This window comes from Schistocerca piceifrons, chromosome 10, assembly GCF_021461385.2.
Source record: "Schistocerca piceifrons isolate TAMUIC-IGC-003096 chromosome 10, iqSchPice1.1, whole genome shotgun sequence".
NCBI classification, from domain to species: domain Eukaryota; kingdom Metazoa; phylum Arthropoda; class Insecta; order Orthoptera; family Acrididae; genus Schistocerca; species Schistocerca piceifrons.
Window position 1 is genome coordinate 135822114 of NC_060147.1, and position 17158 is coordinate 135839271.

Consider the following 17158-nt stretch of genomic DNA (forward strand, 5'->3'; position numbering starts at 1 on the left):
CGGAGGCAGCTCGTAACAAATATCAAATCTACGAGGTGCATTCAAGTTCTAAGGCCTCCGATTTTTTTCTCCGGACTGGAAAGAGATAGAAACATGCGCATTGTTTTAAATTGAGGCTGCGTTCACTGTCAATATGTCCCAGAGATGGCATCACCATCTGGCAGATGGAATTTTACCGCCAGCGGCGAGAATGAGAACTGTTTTAAATACTTAAAATGGCGATGTTTTCCTTACTTGAACAGCGTGCAATCATTTGTTTTCTGAATTTGCGTGGTGTGAAACCAATTGAAATTCATCGGCAGTTGAAGGAGACATGTGGTGATGGTGTTATGGATGTGTCGAAAGTGCGTTCGTGGGTGCGACAGTTTAATGAAGGCAGAACATCATGTGACAACAAACCAAAACAACCTCGGGCTCACACAAGCCGGTCTGACGACATGATCGAGAAAGTGGAGAGAATTGTTTTGGAGGATCGCCGAATGACTGTTGAACAGATCGCCTCCAGAGTTGGCATTTCTGTGGGTTCTGTGCACACAATCCTGCCTGACGACCTGAAAATGCGAAAAGTGTCATCCAGGCGGGTGCCACGAATGCTGACAGATGACCACATGGCTGCCCGTGTGGCATGTTGCCAAGCAATGTTGAAGCGCAACGACAGCATGAATGGGACTTTCTTTTCGTCGGTTGTGACAATGGATGAGACGTGGATGCCATTTTTCAATCCAGAAACAAAGTGCCAGTCAGCTCATTGGAAGCACACAGAATCACCACCACCAAAAAAATTTCGGGTAACCGCCAGTGCTGAAAAAATGATGGTATCCATGTTCTGGGACAGCGAGGGCATAATCCTTTCCCATTGCGTTCCAAAGGGCACTATGGTAACAGGTGCATCCTATGAAAATGTTTTGAAGAACAAATTCCTTCCTGCACTGCAACAAAAACGTCTGGGGAGGGCTGCGCGTGTGCTGTTTCACCAAGACAACGCACCCGCACATCGAGCTAACATTACGCAACAGTTTCTTCGTGATAACAACTTTGAAATGATTCCTCATGCTCCCTACTCACCCGACCACCTGGCTCCTAGTGACTTTTGGCTTTTTCCAACAATGAAAGACACTCTCCGTGGCCGCATATTCACCAGCCGTGCTGCTATTGCCTCAGTGATTTTCCAGTGGTCAAAACAGACTCCTAAAGAAGCCTTCGCCGCTGCCATGGAATCATGGCGTCAGCGTTGTGAAAAATGTGTACATCTGCAGGGTGATTACGTTGAGAAGTAACACCAGTTTCATCGATTTCGGGTGAGTAGTTAATTAGAAAAAAAATCGGAGGCCTTAGAACTTGAATGCACCTCGTACTACGTAAGGTAAAGTTCTGCTTTCTAGCGGGCTAGTCACCTGCCGTGTTTGTTACGACCTGACGAGACTAAAATTGTGCGGTCATCACTGTGGGTTCTTTGATTGCACTGGAAGATGGACGATTGGAACTAAAACTTTTGAAACACTTGTTCACTTTATTACACGAATGATACAAAGATTTACTTAACTTTATACAATCTGTTGCCACAGGAACGAGTCAAATATTTATGACTGTCTTCGAACAGTAAAACGTCACTTAGTGCACACAATCGTGGGCTCTCCTCTCAAAGTACAAGTTCAACACTTACTAAAGCACAGTTCCGTCTGAGATTCAAATAGCACCGGTGTCCTAATTAGGTGACATCGAGTGCTCTGTCGGAGGTCACGAACTGGGTAGAGCGAGGCTGTGTCGACCTCTGTGTGACGGTGCTGCTGTGCTGAGAGAGACGATGTGCCTCTGGGAGGGCCTCCCACTCGTCATCGCAGATTGCCAGGACATCACTAATGTCTGTGTTATCGACGTGTGTCGCCAAATCTGGTGTGGCACCTGGATCTATGGACGAAACTGTGGGGTCCTCTGTCAGTGCTAAAAGGAATCCGTTAAACTTCAGTTACACGATAAATTGGCCTAATCTAAAGGCTGTAAATTCAACTAAATACCTAGGAATTAAAATTAGAAAGACCGTGCAGAAAATGTTGTGGGAAAGGGAAACTGAAGACTGTGTTTTACAGGCAGAACACTTCGAAATGTAACAGATCTACTAGAGAGACTGCCTAGACTACGCTTGTCCGTCCTCTTTTGGAATACTGCTGCACTGCCTGGGATCCTTATCAGATAGGAGACGGGACTAGTGGAGTACATTGAGGAAGTTCAATGAAGAGCAGCACGTTTTGTATTATCGTGAAATAGTGGAGAGTGTGTCACAGATGTGAAACAGGATTTGGGACGGACACCTTTTTAAAAAAAGGAATTTTTCACTGCGGCGGAATCTTCTCACAAAATTCCAATCGCCAACTTTATCTTCCAAATGTGAAAATATTTTGTTAATGCTGATCTACATAGGGAGAAATGATCATTGTAATAAAATAATTGAAATCAGAGCTCACACGGAAAGATGTGAACTCTCTGCCAGGCACTTAACGTGTGATTTGCAGAGTATCCGTGTAAATGTAGATGTACAGAGGCAAATGTACTACGCGCTCCATGCAGATGAGTAGCATTTCAGTCACGCTGTCTGAAGAAAGTAAGAGTATAGTGTCATCTACACTGTATACAGGTTGTATCAAAAAGTATGGCGCAAACTTAAAAGGCTGGAAGTACACAATAATAGAAGCACAAACATCAAGTAAACATGGGCTCTAAAATGCGTACCTTAAGAGCTATGAGATACTCTTCATTTTTCAATATTGAGAAACAAATCTCTTCTACTGCAAGCTCTTTGCTTTCCATATTTTCGGAAGTGGTAGTACGGACCAAAACAAGAAAAAATGTCCAGTAAACATGTGCTCTAAAATGCATACCTTAAAAGTTATGAGCACTTGTTCATTAGAAGAGTTGTGTTCCAAAGTACCAAAGAAGAACAGGTGCTCATAGCTGTTAAGGTGTGCATTTTAGAGCAGATGTTTACTGGACATTTTTTTCTTATTTTGGTCTGTACTATCACTTCCCAAAATATGGAAAGCAAAGAGCTTGCAGCAGAAGAGATTTGTTTCACAATATTGAAAATCAAGAATATCTCGTAGCTCTTAAGGTATGCATTTTAGAGCGCATGTTTACTTGACATTTGCACCTCTATTATTGTGTACTTTTAGCTGCGTAAGTTTGTGCCATCCTTTTTGATACACCCTGTATAAGGAAACATTATTCAGCAGGTTTGTCATTCAGAAAAGTTGTCTGAATATTAGTCGTTCATGAGAAGATAGTTTTATGCCTTGTGTAAGAAGCAGAAACCTATGCTACAATTTGTCTAAAATTGCTGATATTTCTAAGAGGATACAATTTGAATGGACTCAGCACTTCAACATACATATGAAAAACTCCATTTAGCCATATTTGCACTTACAGTCATCGGTCGGGGTATCGATCTTCAGGCAAAAGCCTAGCTAAGTTACATTCTCTCAGACGTAGTAAACTTTGGAGTAATGTGGTAAGACTGAAGACTAGAAATATTGTGTAAAGTTGATAAATTGCTAATAATTTGAACATTCGTATTGACTGTGAAATATATAATGGCAACATACGAACCAGAAATAGTTTTTATGAAGCATTTGCATGCTTAACTAAGGTTCAAAGATGAATTTCATATTCAGGTAAGAAACTCTTTAACAGTTCACCTTCAGCACAAGACAGGTGATTTGGGATCTTTAGAAATATGAAAATTAATCAAAAGCAGCACTTTTTTCCACTTGTATAAATTATCTAAATATTTAATTTCTAGAATTATAAATCTGAAGTGTAACAGGGCATATTATCTCAAGTAAAATACACCATCTCTCTTGCAGTAGATACCAAAATATTCCATTGGTGTTTTCACCCACATACATATACGTAAAGTGTTCACTAGTATATAAATAGCAGTGGAATAGCAGGTGTCAGCACAGTAAAGTGAATGCCCATTTCGTAACACAAAATTTGGTAAACAACATTTAGTGCAGTATATAATCAGTTTGTAACTGCTACTTCTCTGCGTCGATGTATTCCTCAGTTCGAGCCACATCTCTGACGGATCTCTTATCACCTAAGGTCCTTAGAGGCACACTACAAAAATGTGCGAGTAGGTGAATGCATAGTGGGCTGGGACACCACTAGATCTGACAGTGGACCTTTCTTATTCTTGTTCTACGTATTGAAAAAAGCTGCTCAATTTTATTTTCACAGTGCAGTATCGTTGAATTTGTACAAATGTTGAGCTCAGTAAGCCTTTGCACTGTTACTCATAAATTTCTTGCATTTCTTACAGTACTTATTTAAAGAAATGTTCTACATATTTTATGAGGCCATTCTTCATTGTAACATGACATGGTTTTTATAATCAGTGTCTCCTAATTCTTGTTGTTGGGGCTTTGCTGATAAGTCCAGTCACTTTTTGCCTTTGTGAAAGGATAGATAAATCCAAACCCAAATTTCAAGAGTTGCGTTTTTTCCACTTACTAGTGCTAACGTTTATTCAACTCATTTGCTACAGGCCAGTTTCTACCTGTAGAAAACATTCAAAACACTGAATTTGCATAATTTGTGTTCAATATATTTTTTCAGTCTCATTGTTACTGTATTATACATATTTCCATATAATGTAAAGTTAAAAAATTTAGATAAATACACTGTGTTTCTGTTTCTCTTGATTGTGTTGTGAAAGTAAAACTTGTAGTCTTATTTATTGTTTAGCAGTTGGAAGTGCAAGTAATCTGGAATGAATAAAAGTTGTCAGTACACATCCAGTAACTTCTCTACAGTAACAGAGTACACTAGTCCTGCCCAAATCCCTTCTCATTTTTCTACACATTTAGTCAGAATATGTGTACTAATCTGATATGGCTGCTCACCTCCTAACAAATTGTTTCTAATTTGTGCGATTCAGTTGAGTGGTGTTTTCGCATTTGCAGACAGTGATGGCCCATGGAGTCCTGCTGAAACCTGAAGAAATCACTCTGCTGAAGGAGAGGGGAACATCGATATCCCACTGTCCCACATCCAACATCAACCTACGTTCGGGTGTCTGCCCCGTGCGGACGTTGCTACAGTCTGGCCTCACAGTCGGTCTCGGAACAGGTTCCTAGTGACTTTCTCGAACTTACTTACAGTTTCGTAAATAACTTCCTTTCCCGTATGTTTCCAGAGAAATAGGCTACTGTAATGTTTCTATCTCGACGGTGCGAGAAATTGCCTGTTGCTCGAACGGTCTGACGGACGGTTCGGTGATACGATATTCCTCTCCGACACCAGCTTTTCTGAACGACAGAGGTGGGAGTTACCCTCGCTCCCGGCGTCGATCTCCACAAACTCACTGTCCCCACACCTTCTGACCTGCAGTTCCCTCTTCCTCTGTCCTGTCACTCCCTCCGCACGTCACCTTTAGCGTGCGTCGTGTGCCTGGACTGTACACCTGCCACTCCTCATTCCTAGCCAGCACACCGGCTGCCTCCCTCTGAGCCGTTGGCTGTGCACCCCCAATACATCTCCCTGCCTGTCACTCTCTCTCTCCCACTGCCATCCCAGCTGACACAAACCCCCATATCACACAGTCCACCAGTGGAACTGCAATCACAGCGTTGTGTGCCCAACCAGCAGTGTGTATGTAGAGGCACAGCTTGTGTGTGTGTGGGTGAGCACGCGCGCGCGCACGTGCGTGTGCGTGTGTTACTCTAGCTCAAAAAAGGATTGCAAGTTTTCTTTCTCTTTTGTGTGTGCCTGTCAATGATTCAAAGGTTCTGCTATTTGGCAAGTGGCCTCCTTTGCTCTTAAATAAGTTATTTACATTCTACCAGAACTTCCGCATATATATGCCATGGGAGCATTGTTACACCATACAGTTCAAACTGTGGGCCATTTGGCAGGTCTGCTGCTGCTCCAAACGAAAAAAGCGTGTACAGTAATTTTTGTAGCTATTGTATAGAGTGCTGCAGTGGTGCATCTTTAACTGACAGCTGCTCAAATGGCTTTTTGCCATATCGTGTCTGAATGTTACATCTCCCCATTCCCATTCCCATCCCCATCCCCTTTCGTCACAAAAAATGGAAGAACGGAAAGGTGAGGTGCACCCGCAATCAAATCTGGTCCTAAGGAGGCCAGCACCGACAGTATTAAATAATAGACTGCATAAATATGATGCCAAAAAGTAGATGATGAGAATTTTGATCTGATGATGACGTATGCCACGGGGAGATAGTAGTCGTAGTGATAATGGTGCACCAATGGTATAGGTACCGGAGTTGCGTCTGTATCTACCTTTCAATGGGGAATGCTCAGTGGGAGCGAAGCGAGCAGGCAACCGTGCCACAGAGATGCACTCGTGTTTCCTACAGCCGACGGAGCAAATTTGACAGGAGTCAAATTGTGGTCTTCCGAGTGACGGGGTGGTCCGTTAGGAGAATCACCACATGAGTCGGACGTGCTTCATCAGTTGTGCAGTGGTGCTAGTATCAGTGGTCACATTAACATTCTCACACCAATAGATGAGGTTCCGGATGTCTAACAGCACACACCCACCCACCAGGATTGCCATATTGTAAGGGTGGCAGTGGCAGATCGTACAGCTGCCACATCACCGATAAGAGGGCTCATGAACCCAGGCGTGTCGACATAAACTATTGCGAACCAGTTATTACCGGCCCTTCTTTCAGTCACGCCACAGTACTGATGTGCACAGCTAAATTGGTGCCGTCAGAGGATCATTTGGAATGGCTTGCTGTGGTCTCCGGTGATGAAAGCAGATTCTGCCCGGTCATTTGCACATACGATAGAGTGCTTTTGCCCGAGACGTACTGGCCCCTACCTGGCCTAATGGTCTGGGGTGCGATAAGCTGCAAGTCCAACCTACCTTTGGTGTTTCTGGAGGAGAGCTCACAAGTGCTTGATATGTGCAGAATGTCGTTAGATTCATTCTTTTGTCTTTATTGCAACAGGAAGGTGATGTGTTGTTCCAACCGGATAATGCTCCATCACACACTGCCTGTGAAACTCGACACGATCTGCGAGACGTGCAGCGACTTCTCCGGCCAGCACAATCTCCGGACTTGTCTCGAGTGGAGCACGTACGGGACGAGAAGTGATTCGTGTGACTCTTTGACCGGCAACTCTTACCGAACTGTGTGAATAGGTCGAACAGGCATGGCGTAACGTCTCCCGAGACAGTATTCGCCATCTGTACGATTGAGTGGATGTCAGTAAGGACGTGCACTGCTGTCGGTGGAGGCTACACCGCACACTAATATGGGTGTTTCAGTGTGGGTAGTGCTGTTTATATGTAAATGTAGTCATTTCGTGTACTCCATAACTCTGTTGCAACAGTAAATCTTGAGTGAAGTTAGAATGGATAATTGTAACTGGTCCTCCCACAAGAAGAGTCTCTGCTCTAGATGACTTGTACCTCCAACACATTGCTTGCAACCTAATTTCCTATGTCGAGGACACAAACTATTTTCTTTATTGTGCCTCCACGATGCCTCCTGCACTCCCCTTCCCCGCACCAATATCATCTCAATCCTTGGTTGTTAGTTTTAACACCACCTCCCTATGAGAGGTAATGTATGATTTATTTATTTGTTGTGCAGTTATATGTCTTCAGAGCTGGTACACATTGAGATCACCACGCCCTAGTACTGTAGCATGCTGTTAGAGGAGCGTAAACAATATTTATTTAGTAATCTGTTTAACAAGACAAGATTAGGGTCATCACTCATACCTAGCCAGATGTTCCACATATTTTACAGTGAGCATGTTATACTAGATTTAGAAAAAAATTACAACAATACAGATAAGGAAAACATACACACAGTTTATATTTGTACACGGTAAACACAACAATAAATAGAAATTACTGTAAGGTAATTTTTTTTTAATTAAGACTTCTGTTGTACAAACTAAAACACTTGGGGAAGGAGTGAACGTACTCCCAGAAGATCTGGAGTCCTTGAATTCCTATTATAAAAAATGGCGACTCTGCCTTTTCCAACCAAGACTGAGGTGTGTGCTTTCCACGTGAACAATAAAATGGCCCACCAGGGACTGAATGTGAACAAAGAGTCAAACACAACTTCAACCCCAAATACCTTGGCATAACACTAGACCGCTCCCTGACTTACAAAAAACATCTGGAAAACATAAGCCAAAAGCTAAAGAGTCGCAACAACATCCTGAGAAAATTGGCTGGCTCGACTTGGAGAGCTCAAGCATCCACCTTACGTACTGCCGCAATAGCCCTGGTATATCCTGTTGCTGAATATTGCTCTGCTGTCTGGCATTCGAGCACTCATACTCAGAAAATCAACGCCCAGTTGAACGAGTGTATGAGGATAATAACGGGTACTACTGAATCTACCCCAGTCCCTTGGCTGCATACTCTAAGCAATATCCCACCTCCACAATTGAGAAGGCAGGAAGCAGCAGCAAGAGTGTGGTCAAAAATTCATGACTCAGATTACCCACAGAGTCTACCAATCCATGATGCTTTGAACGAAATACCATTGACCCACTTGAAGTCACAGAAGCCTATATGGGTTAATACACAAGAACATCAAACTGACATCAAGGAGCAATGGCGCCACTTTTGGAATGATTCTGGAATTAATAAACAAGGTATCCAAGATCCTACTCTGGAATTACTGGGCTTTGACCTGAAGAGATGTACCTGGACTAAATTAAACCGTGTCAGAACGGGCCATGCAAGATGCAATGCGTATAAGTACAAGTGGGGTCTATGCGACTCACCAGCCTGTGACTGTGGAGCACCAGAATAGAACGTCCGCCATATTATTGAGGAATGCCCCTTAAGAAGATATGCCGGACCTGTCTCTGAGGTTATATATGTGAAACCCTCTGCTTTGGATTGGCTGTGCAATCTAGATATTGAGCTTTAAATATATGAATGAGTTTCTAGTCAGGCTTGCCAAGCTTTTAACGTGTAGTTATTTTGTCTTGAGTGTTTGTAGTTTATCCTTTTGTGATATTGCTTGTTTTTTACACATGTACTATTTACACATTGTTTTGTTTTATACATTTCGTTTACATATTGTTGTACTTATATAAAATATTGTCGCTGTATTGCCATATGCAAAATCATAAATAATAAAAATAAATAAATAAATAAATAAGAGTGCTAGCAACAATGTGCATGGAGAAAGGGGTGATTGAGGAAGGGAAAGAAAAATGTGATAACCCACAGTTAAATAATTTAAGGGACGAGAAGGTGGCGTGACACAGAGAGAAGGGAAAGGAAAAGAAAAGGAAGCATGAATGGGAGAAGAAATGACAATGTCTTTGCTTTTTGAGTTTTGGAGAAGTGCTATGAGGATGACAGGAGGCATTTCTTCAACTTTTTCTGAAAAGTAGCAGGACATCGAACTCTGTAAAGAGTGTGGGGCAGTTTGTTCCATAGGTGGACAGCAGAAACAGCAAAGAAATTTGTGTTTTACGAATCGGTGCAGGTGGGATACTAAATGGGTGAGACCTTCTGTTTATATTACGATAGTATGAAAGGCGTTTAATTTCTGAGGTGAGTTACTGGGGGTGCTTGCCCACTGAGGAGCCAGTGAAGTAGACACAGTGTGTGGTAGTTCCGTAACTTCTCTGCTTGCAACTGCCCTAACCGGGTCTGCGAAGCGCCAACACAATCGTTTCGACAAATGTAATGCACACAAACATTCGCAGTTAGCTCTAATGTCTTGTATTTTCAGTACTTGTATGTTGCTGAATTATATAACTACTATAATGGAGGTCTGGTAGAATGAGTGATTGGTCAAGTATATGTTTCACATCCTGTGGAAAAATGTTCCAAAACTTTTTGATGGCACAGATGCAAGTGGAAGTCTTCCAGCATCTGTCTGTCTGTTTTTCAAATAACTTTCAAGCCACTTCAGGGTACTATCTGAGAAGTTTAGTCATTGCATTTTTCTGAGCAGTATGTCAAAGTTGGCGGTGTAAAAAACTTTGCTGAAATTTAGTAGAGCTGATATTGTGGCCAAACTATTGTCTGTGGTGTATTTCTGGTCATTAGTTACCTCGATTGGTGTCTATGAAACCTGAATTGATATTTACCAACCAAGCTAATTCACTCAAGCGTTCACTTATTTTGGTCACGAACAGTATGTTCCAGGGCTTTAGAAACGGCAGGTACTGTGCCGATTGGTCATTAATTACGAGCCTATCAGGGGTTTTCGATCTTGGGAATAGATTGTCGGCCTACACTTCTTTTCCGTGATGTTGGGTATGTTCCATTTGTGAGAGAAAAATTAAATATATCTGTTAATGCAGATACAAAGTTGTAGTCTAAGTTCTCAATCACGGTTATGCTAACACAGTCATTGCATATCACTTCAGAAGAAATTACCTTTATTGCTTTTCTTGTGTTTATTGTTATGTGTTTTAGGTGGAAAATGCCACGGTTAGTTATGTAGCTAGAAAGTTCTTGTGAACGACAGTTCTTTGCCGCACAGGAGTCGATTGGTGCACAGAAAAAATTGTTCAGTTCATTGGCAGAGACCTGAAAACCAGTTTTGCTATGGGGATTCTTCCACAGTGTAGCATGTATGGCAGGATACAAGTGTGCCTGATTTTGGCATTGCGAACACATCAATTTATCCTGTTTTGTACATTTCTGTGTTCTTCGTATGATTCAAATTTCAGATTTGGCTCGAGCAGCATCCCTATTGTTCATCATTTGACATAATTCTGGTATTTTTGAGCTCCTCTATGGCTGACAACACAGTCTACTGATAAAATCGAGTATTGCATTGTAATTCAGTTTTGGCAGCAGCTGGAAACATTGCAGGTGTCACGCCAACACAGTGGGCTGTGAGCCATTTTGGTTTGGATGCTCTAGTAACGTGTGAAGATTTCGATACATACCAGAAAAGCAGACATTTTCTTGTAAACAAACGAAAACTAATTAAATCATTATTTTTTGAGGTGATAAGAAAAACTTCATGACTACACTTTGTTGTATTCCCTGTTACTGTGGCCTCACTGCCATTGATATTTACCTCTCCCGACATTCTGCCAATTGCAAAGTGCCCGATTCTTATACACCTGACTAAATATGTCCTTACTCACATCTGCAACATTGCCACAGACACCTGCGTGTAGCATCATCCTGTGCCAACTTGTTTAAGGGCCATCCAGAGAAAGCACTCCAAAGATCTTAAACCTCTTGTCCGGTTAAAGTTCATCAACCACCTTTTCACAGTGAAGACAAAGTGCTGAGACACTATATACTCGTCCATTCACAGCTATTCGATTCAACCGGTCCTCGTCAGCTCCGTATGTCGACTTCCTGGACACTGTCCTCCACCCTTCCAATGTTTCCATAAGAAACCTCTTTTTGCATAAGTCCATCAACCGTCAACAGTGCCTCAATTTTGATATTTGCAGTACCTTCTGCACAAAAGGTTCTCTCCCATACACTTTAACCACCTCTGTACAGCATGTCTGCTGTGATGGGCACTCTCGTTCCCAGTATGCTGGAAGTCTTCCAGACAGGTGCTGCACTCTAGCTTGTCCACAAGCAGATTTCCCGTGCCATATCCACACGTGTCGTGCCCGGTCCTCTGACCACCCCGTGAACTGGTTGTAAAGGAACGCCACCTTCATTAGCCAATACCATTCCGGGGCTTCAAATATCTTTCGTCATTGCTTGAAATGAGGAACACCTCCCAAAAATTCCTTCCACCCATCCCAAAGCGATACTCTGGCACCCATCCGATCTACAAAATATCCCGACCTGTCCAAATGCCACCTCTACTCCCGATCCCTTGCGACATTGGTCGTACCCTTGTGGAAATCTCAGGTAGAAGACTTGTCCGATGCACTCACTGAGAACATCCTTCTCCAGTACCGTCATAGGCATGTCGTATCCTACTGCAACCCGTGTAATAGTTGTACACTAACCAGCTCTGCTGTAACTTATGCACAGACTTTCACAACCGTCAACTAACTGGCCGGTCGAAAAAATGGTCTCCGCCAATCTGTGGCTGAGACGAGAGTTGACCACCTGGTGATGGAACATATGGTTGACATCAGAGATTACTTCAAAAACTTTTCAAGATCTTCCCACCAACAGCACCAGCTTCTCTGAATTCTGTGGATAGGAATTGTCCTTATAACACATCCTTCAATCTCGTATTCCTCCTGGCCCCAATCCCACACACATCTTCACCTGTATCCCAACACTTGCCTGATTCACCCCACAAGGGCATTGTCTGACAGCTTAGCAACGATTCCAGTCATGTTCATGTGAAACAACTGAGAAGTTTGAGATAAACTGGAAATTTTTCATTTGTGTGGCTGTATTGTCTGTAATTGCTTTATGATTATTGGAGTTATTTGAAGAACCTGTCTTTGCAACTACTAGAAAATGATTTTTTTTTGTCACAAAATGCCTTTAGTTTTATTGAAACTGAACATCAGTGGTGGTATTGTTGTCTGATTTTTGTCTCGTTTTCTGCCTAATCGTACATTGCTTTCTGGAACTATGCATTTCTCGATGTGAAACGTGACACAATGTAGCACCACTATTGTTTGTTTGTGTCTTTCTAGATAAACCTGTCTCTGTCTCTATTTGTTAAAGGCCAGATGAGGACCTTCTTTATGCTTCAAAGTCAGCTTTACATGCTCTCCTTCCTCTGTTGACATCTTTCTTTTCTAATCCCTGTTATCCATTTTATTCCCATCCATCAGTGTCATTTTTGTGCTGTCTTTTGTTTCTTGGTGTTTTTTTATGCCAATTTCTTCCTGAGTCACTTGGCTTTGCCTTTCACTTTTCAGTCTGATAGGACTCATTCTTTGGATGTATCTATAAAATGCACATTCTGTGGCATAGATGTGAATAAAAACAGTGATCTAAGAGATTTAGAATTTGTTTGTTTTATCCCAGTCTACAGTGAGAAAAATTGTCATGAGCCCGTCAATTTTAGTCTCTGGTAAGTAACTTGCAGTGAACAGTAGCACTGAGATAACTTTGCCAGCACTGTGATATAGTTTGCACCATATATTTAATCCTGTTCCATGGTGCTTAAGTAATTTTCTTTATAGATATTGACAATGCCACTGTTGTTTTGGAACCAACCTGGCATTTGCCTGAAGCAATTAAGGGAAATCACGGAAACCTAAACTGGGATGGCTGGATGCGGGTTTGAACCGTCTTCCCACCTTGCTTGGTAATAGTCTGTTGACAATTCTCGTATTGTAGACTGGAGTAAAAGAAACGAATTCAATGTCAGTCTTTTTTTTTCTTAACTTCTTTTGTCATTTTTTAAAATCATGACTATGTGTTCTGTGTTACTTGTCATTTTAAACATTTCTGCTGTTGTTCTGTGCCCTGATGTCATCTTTGCTATCTTTCTCCTGATTTCTTCCATTTCTTTTATTGATCCTAAAATTACTCTTTCTGATGCATTTGTGCATTCTGGCAGGATTACCATCTTGTAATAATGAATTTTTGCATTTCTAGACAATGATTTTTTTATTAGAAATGTATTTCTTAAGTGAGGTGCTAAGTCCATCTTTCCGAAACTTCTTCTGTTGGCCTCATTTTCCCCTATGTTAAGGAGGATTAATCGAATGAACATTGTTCTAATATTCCATATATGCTGTGCTTAATTTTGATGGTGCTGTCTTGTAGTGTTTCTTAAGTACGATTTTCTGTTTGCTGTGCTAGCTTTTCAGTGTTCACCCGAATTGCCGAAAGATGTGCAAGATGCTAAACAATCAGTACATTCTTGTAATAACATGTGGTTAACACAGTAAAATGTTGACGTGTGACAGATGTGTCCGGAGGCAGCACAGAGTCGCTGCTGGATGTGATGCGCAGTTCCCTCAGCGTGTCTGTGCAGAAGGGCTTTGACGACAGCTCTCAGCAGCCTCTGAGTTACCAGGAGGTCTTCTACTTGGCCACCATGGGAGGAGCCAATGGTAAGCCCACGCATACAAGTAATTAGTGCGATGAAAAACCCGTCCAAAGTTGCAAATTGTCCTTTTTTTATTCACTTGATGAGACCCATTTTCAGATCATCATAACATACTTAAGAATGGTATTTCTGAAGATGTGAAAACTTTCATGAAACTGCTCATCGAGTGAATAAAGAAAAGGAACATTTTGCAACTCTGGACTGGTTTTTTGTTGTACTGATAAACAGAAGTTGCTGATCCACAGCTATTCCAGCTTTACAGCTACCTCCCATACATTTCCTAAATGCTGCAGACCACTGCCTAATCAGTCATGACAACTAATCTTGGGTGATGAGAAATGTCTCCTCAACCTTTTGTGCAGTAATGTGATCATTGTTTAAGTAGATGCTGCAAAAAATTTTTAAAAAATTTATTTGATGATTTGTAGTTACAATAGCCTAAGAATTATGAAATGCACCAAAATGTGTTGAAACTTTCATGTTTTTAAATATAATATGCTTAAGATTTTTTTTTTTGATAACTTCGACATCCACAAGGACAATTTCATTTGGGAACTGTGGAAGGTACATTAGTGTATCTGTTCTTGTTTTGTAAATATTCATTGTGTATTCTTGTTCTGTGACAAGTTCCACAACTTAGAAGATCTCCTCACTATGGATCAATTGCAATGAAAAGCCCATCTAATCTAATCACTTCTCCTCCAGGATGGTACAACACAAGCCATAATCTAGGTCACTCAGCATAAATCTCAAGGTAGTACCTAACATCATTCGATTTTTTTATTTTTAGCAAAAAAAAAGCAAACTTTCTTCTTGGGCTATATTTTTTCTGTGCTTCATTCATTTGTAATTCTGTCTCACAAAAAGTTATATTTCCCATATTTTTAATTTATCTGTTTATTTCTCTCATAACCTTTCTTTGTTTATGTGTATTCATTATGCAACAATGTAAGGAGAAAGATAGACTGTTACTCACCATAAATATGACATGTTAAGTTGCAGGTGTGTTCAAGAAATTGTTTGTTTACTGCCACCACTACTTGCTGCTAGCCTAGCAGCTGCCGATGAGAGGCGGAGCCGCAGGGGGGAGGGGGGGGGGCGGCGGCGGCGTGAGGAGTGGTTTGTTTCGATGTGATTCTCAGAGCTTGTCGATGCAGTGGTGATTGTGGAATCTCGGCTGAAAAATCACAAAGCTGGTACACGCACAAGTCTTTTGGAGCACATCATTCATCATACATTGTTAAATGTGGGGCTCCACAGCCCACCCCTACCTGTTCACCCAACAACATAATCAGTTAAAATTGCAGTGGGCACGGGACCATCGAGATTCGACAGTCAATCAATGGAAACGTGTACGCACTTTTTTTGCTATACTAGGTTGCTGGTAGTCTCCACAAATGCCGTCATCAAAGTGAACCGTGGCTCAAAATGTGTGATGTGCCATGGACACAGGCTAGTGGGAGCAGTGTTACAATATGGGAGACATTCTCCTGCACTTGTATAGGACCTGTGGTAGTAATCAAAGACACACTGACAGCTGAGAACCACCTGCATCCCTTCGTGCTTTCCCTGACGGCAAAGTCAACTTTCAGCAGTATAATTTCCTGTGTCTCAGAGCCAGAATCATGCTGCAGTAGTTTGAGGAGCATTATAGTGAATTCATGAGGATGTCTCGGTGACCAAATTCACCTGATGTAAATCCAGTGGAACCCATCTGGGTCACTATTGGGTGCCATCAACACACATGCAAATCAGTGGCTCATTATTTATGCGAATTATGTGACCTTTGTGTAGACATCCAAACATATACCTGCACAAACCTACCAATAAACTGTTGGATCTCTGATGTATTTTGTTCCAAAGATGGACAAACAAGCTAGTAGTGGTAGCAGCAGCAGCTTTATTCATTACAAGGCTGGTGTTCATATTGTTTTGGCTTATCAGTGTATATGTCTGTAGACTGCTTAGTGGATCAAACATACATTGTGTGTTTGCATTTAAAATGAATGTTTACATTTATTACTTCCATTATCTGTATCTCCACAAGGAATTTTCTGTATTGTAGAAATTTTTATGTTTATTAATATACATTACAAATGATAGCATACTGATATAATGGCAACAGTATGAACTTCATTAAGCTGGATGCATATGTACAAAATTTTGTAATATTTGTCAAATAAAAAAAAACAGACAGTAGTCTGTAGTGGAAAAGCTCCTTACCATACATAGGCAATGTTGATCAGAGTATAAGAACACAAACAAGAAGTTAAACATTGTAACTTATTTTTCAAACTTGAATTCTGTATTCATACCACTGTTTGTATTTTGCCCACGAGTTGTCCTAATTATATGAGTATGAAAGCTGCAATTATGGTAACAATAATTTTTAGCACGCCTATCAGTTTGCGTCTTTTATATAAATATTCTGATGAGGTGTTAAAGGATGAGTGTGACATGTGGTAAATATAACAGTCAAATAAAGTAAGACACACACATAGTAAAAAAGAAACAGCAGTTTACGTAATACATGTGTACTTTTGACTACCGAGGTTGTGGTCCTGTTACAGCTCTCTCTATGGGCAACGAAGTGGGGTGCTTCAAGGCGGGCATGCATTTTGACGCGCTGGTTGTCGACTTGAATGCCGGCCCCGGCACTGTCGTCTTTGAAGACCTGCCACTGAAGCCCCTGGAAATGGTGCAGAAGTTCATCTACTGCGGTGACGACCGAAATATCACCGCCGTGTTTGTCGAAGGGCGCGAACTCAAGGCGACAGCAGCAGCCGACGTGCGGCAGTTTGACTGACAAACTGCCGAGCCGGGTACAGCAGTGTGCTGCTTAAGTACACTAAATTACTTGCGACACTTTCACCTCACTTTACAATAATGTATTCTGTCATAAGAACAGAATAATTCTTAAGAATTTAGCCAGTTTTAGCTGCCTGTGAATATAATAACTGAAGCGTTCTCTAGAACGACGACTGAACTGCAATCAAAATTGGTCACAAATTCTTACATATTACACTACCATGTCATATACTGTGAAACAAAAATATTTCAGCCACGCGGTCTGAGGCATCTTGTCACGGTTCGTACAGCTCCCCCTGTCGGTGGTATGAGTCCTCCCTCAGACACGTGGGTGTGTGTGTTGTCCTTAGCATAAGTTAGTTTGTCAGATTAAGTAG

The 17158-nt window shown here is 41.6% G+C and overlaps 1 protein-coding gene across 3 annotated transcripts in view; it reads left to right on the plus strand.

Annotated features, from left to right (window-relative positions):
- Window positions 1-17158, plus strand: part of LOC124718831 (guanine deaminase) — a 142181-nt gene that overhangs the window by 118990 nt on the left and 6033 nt on the right. For 2 of the 3 annotated variants that reach the window (XM_047244452.1, XM_047244454.1), the window contains exons 7-9: window positions 4959-5124; window positions 13831-13977; window positions 16544-16795. In XM_047244452.1, coding sequence (XP_047100408.1) covers window positions 4959-5124; window positions 13831-13977; window positions 16544-16779 — 549 coding nt within the window. In that variant the 3' untranslated portion in view covers window positions 16780-16795. Of the gene's footprint in view, window positions 1-4958; window positions 5125-13830; window positions 13978-16543; window positions 16817-17158 lie in introns of all 3 variants that reach the window. The other variant, XM_047244453.1, reaches the window with a different exon arrangement.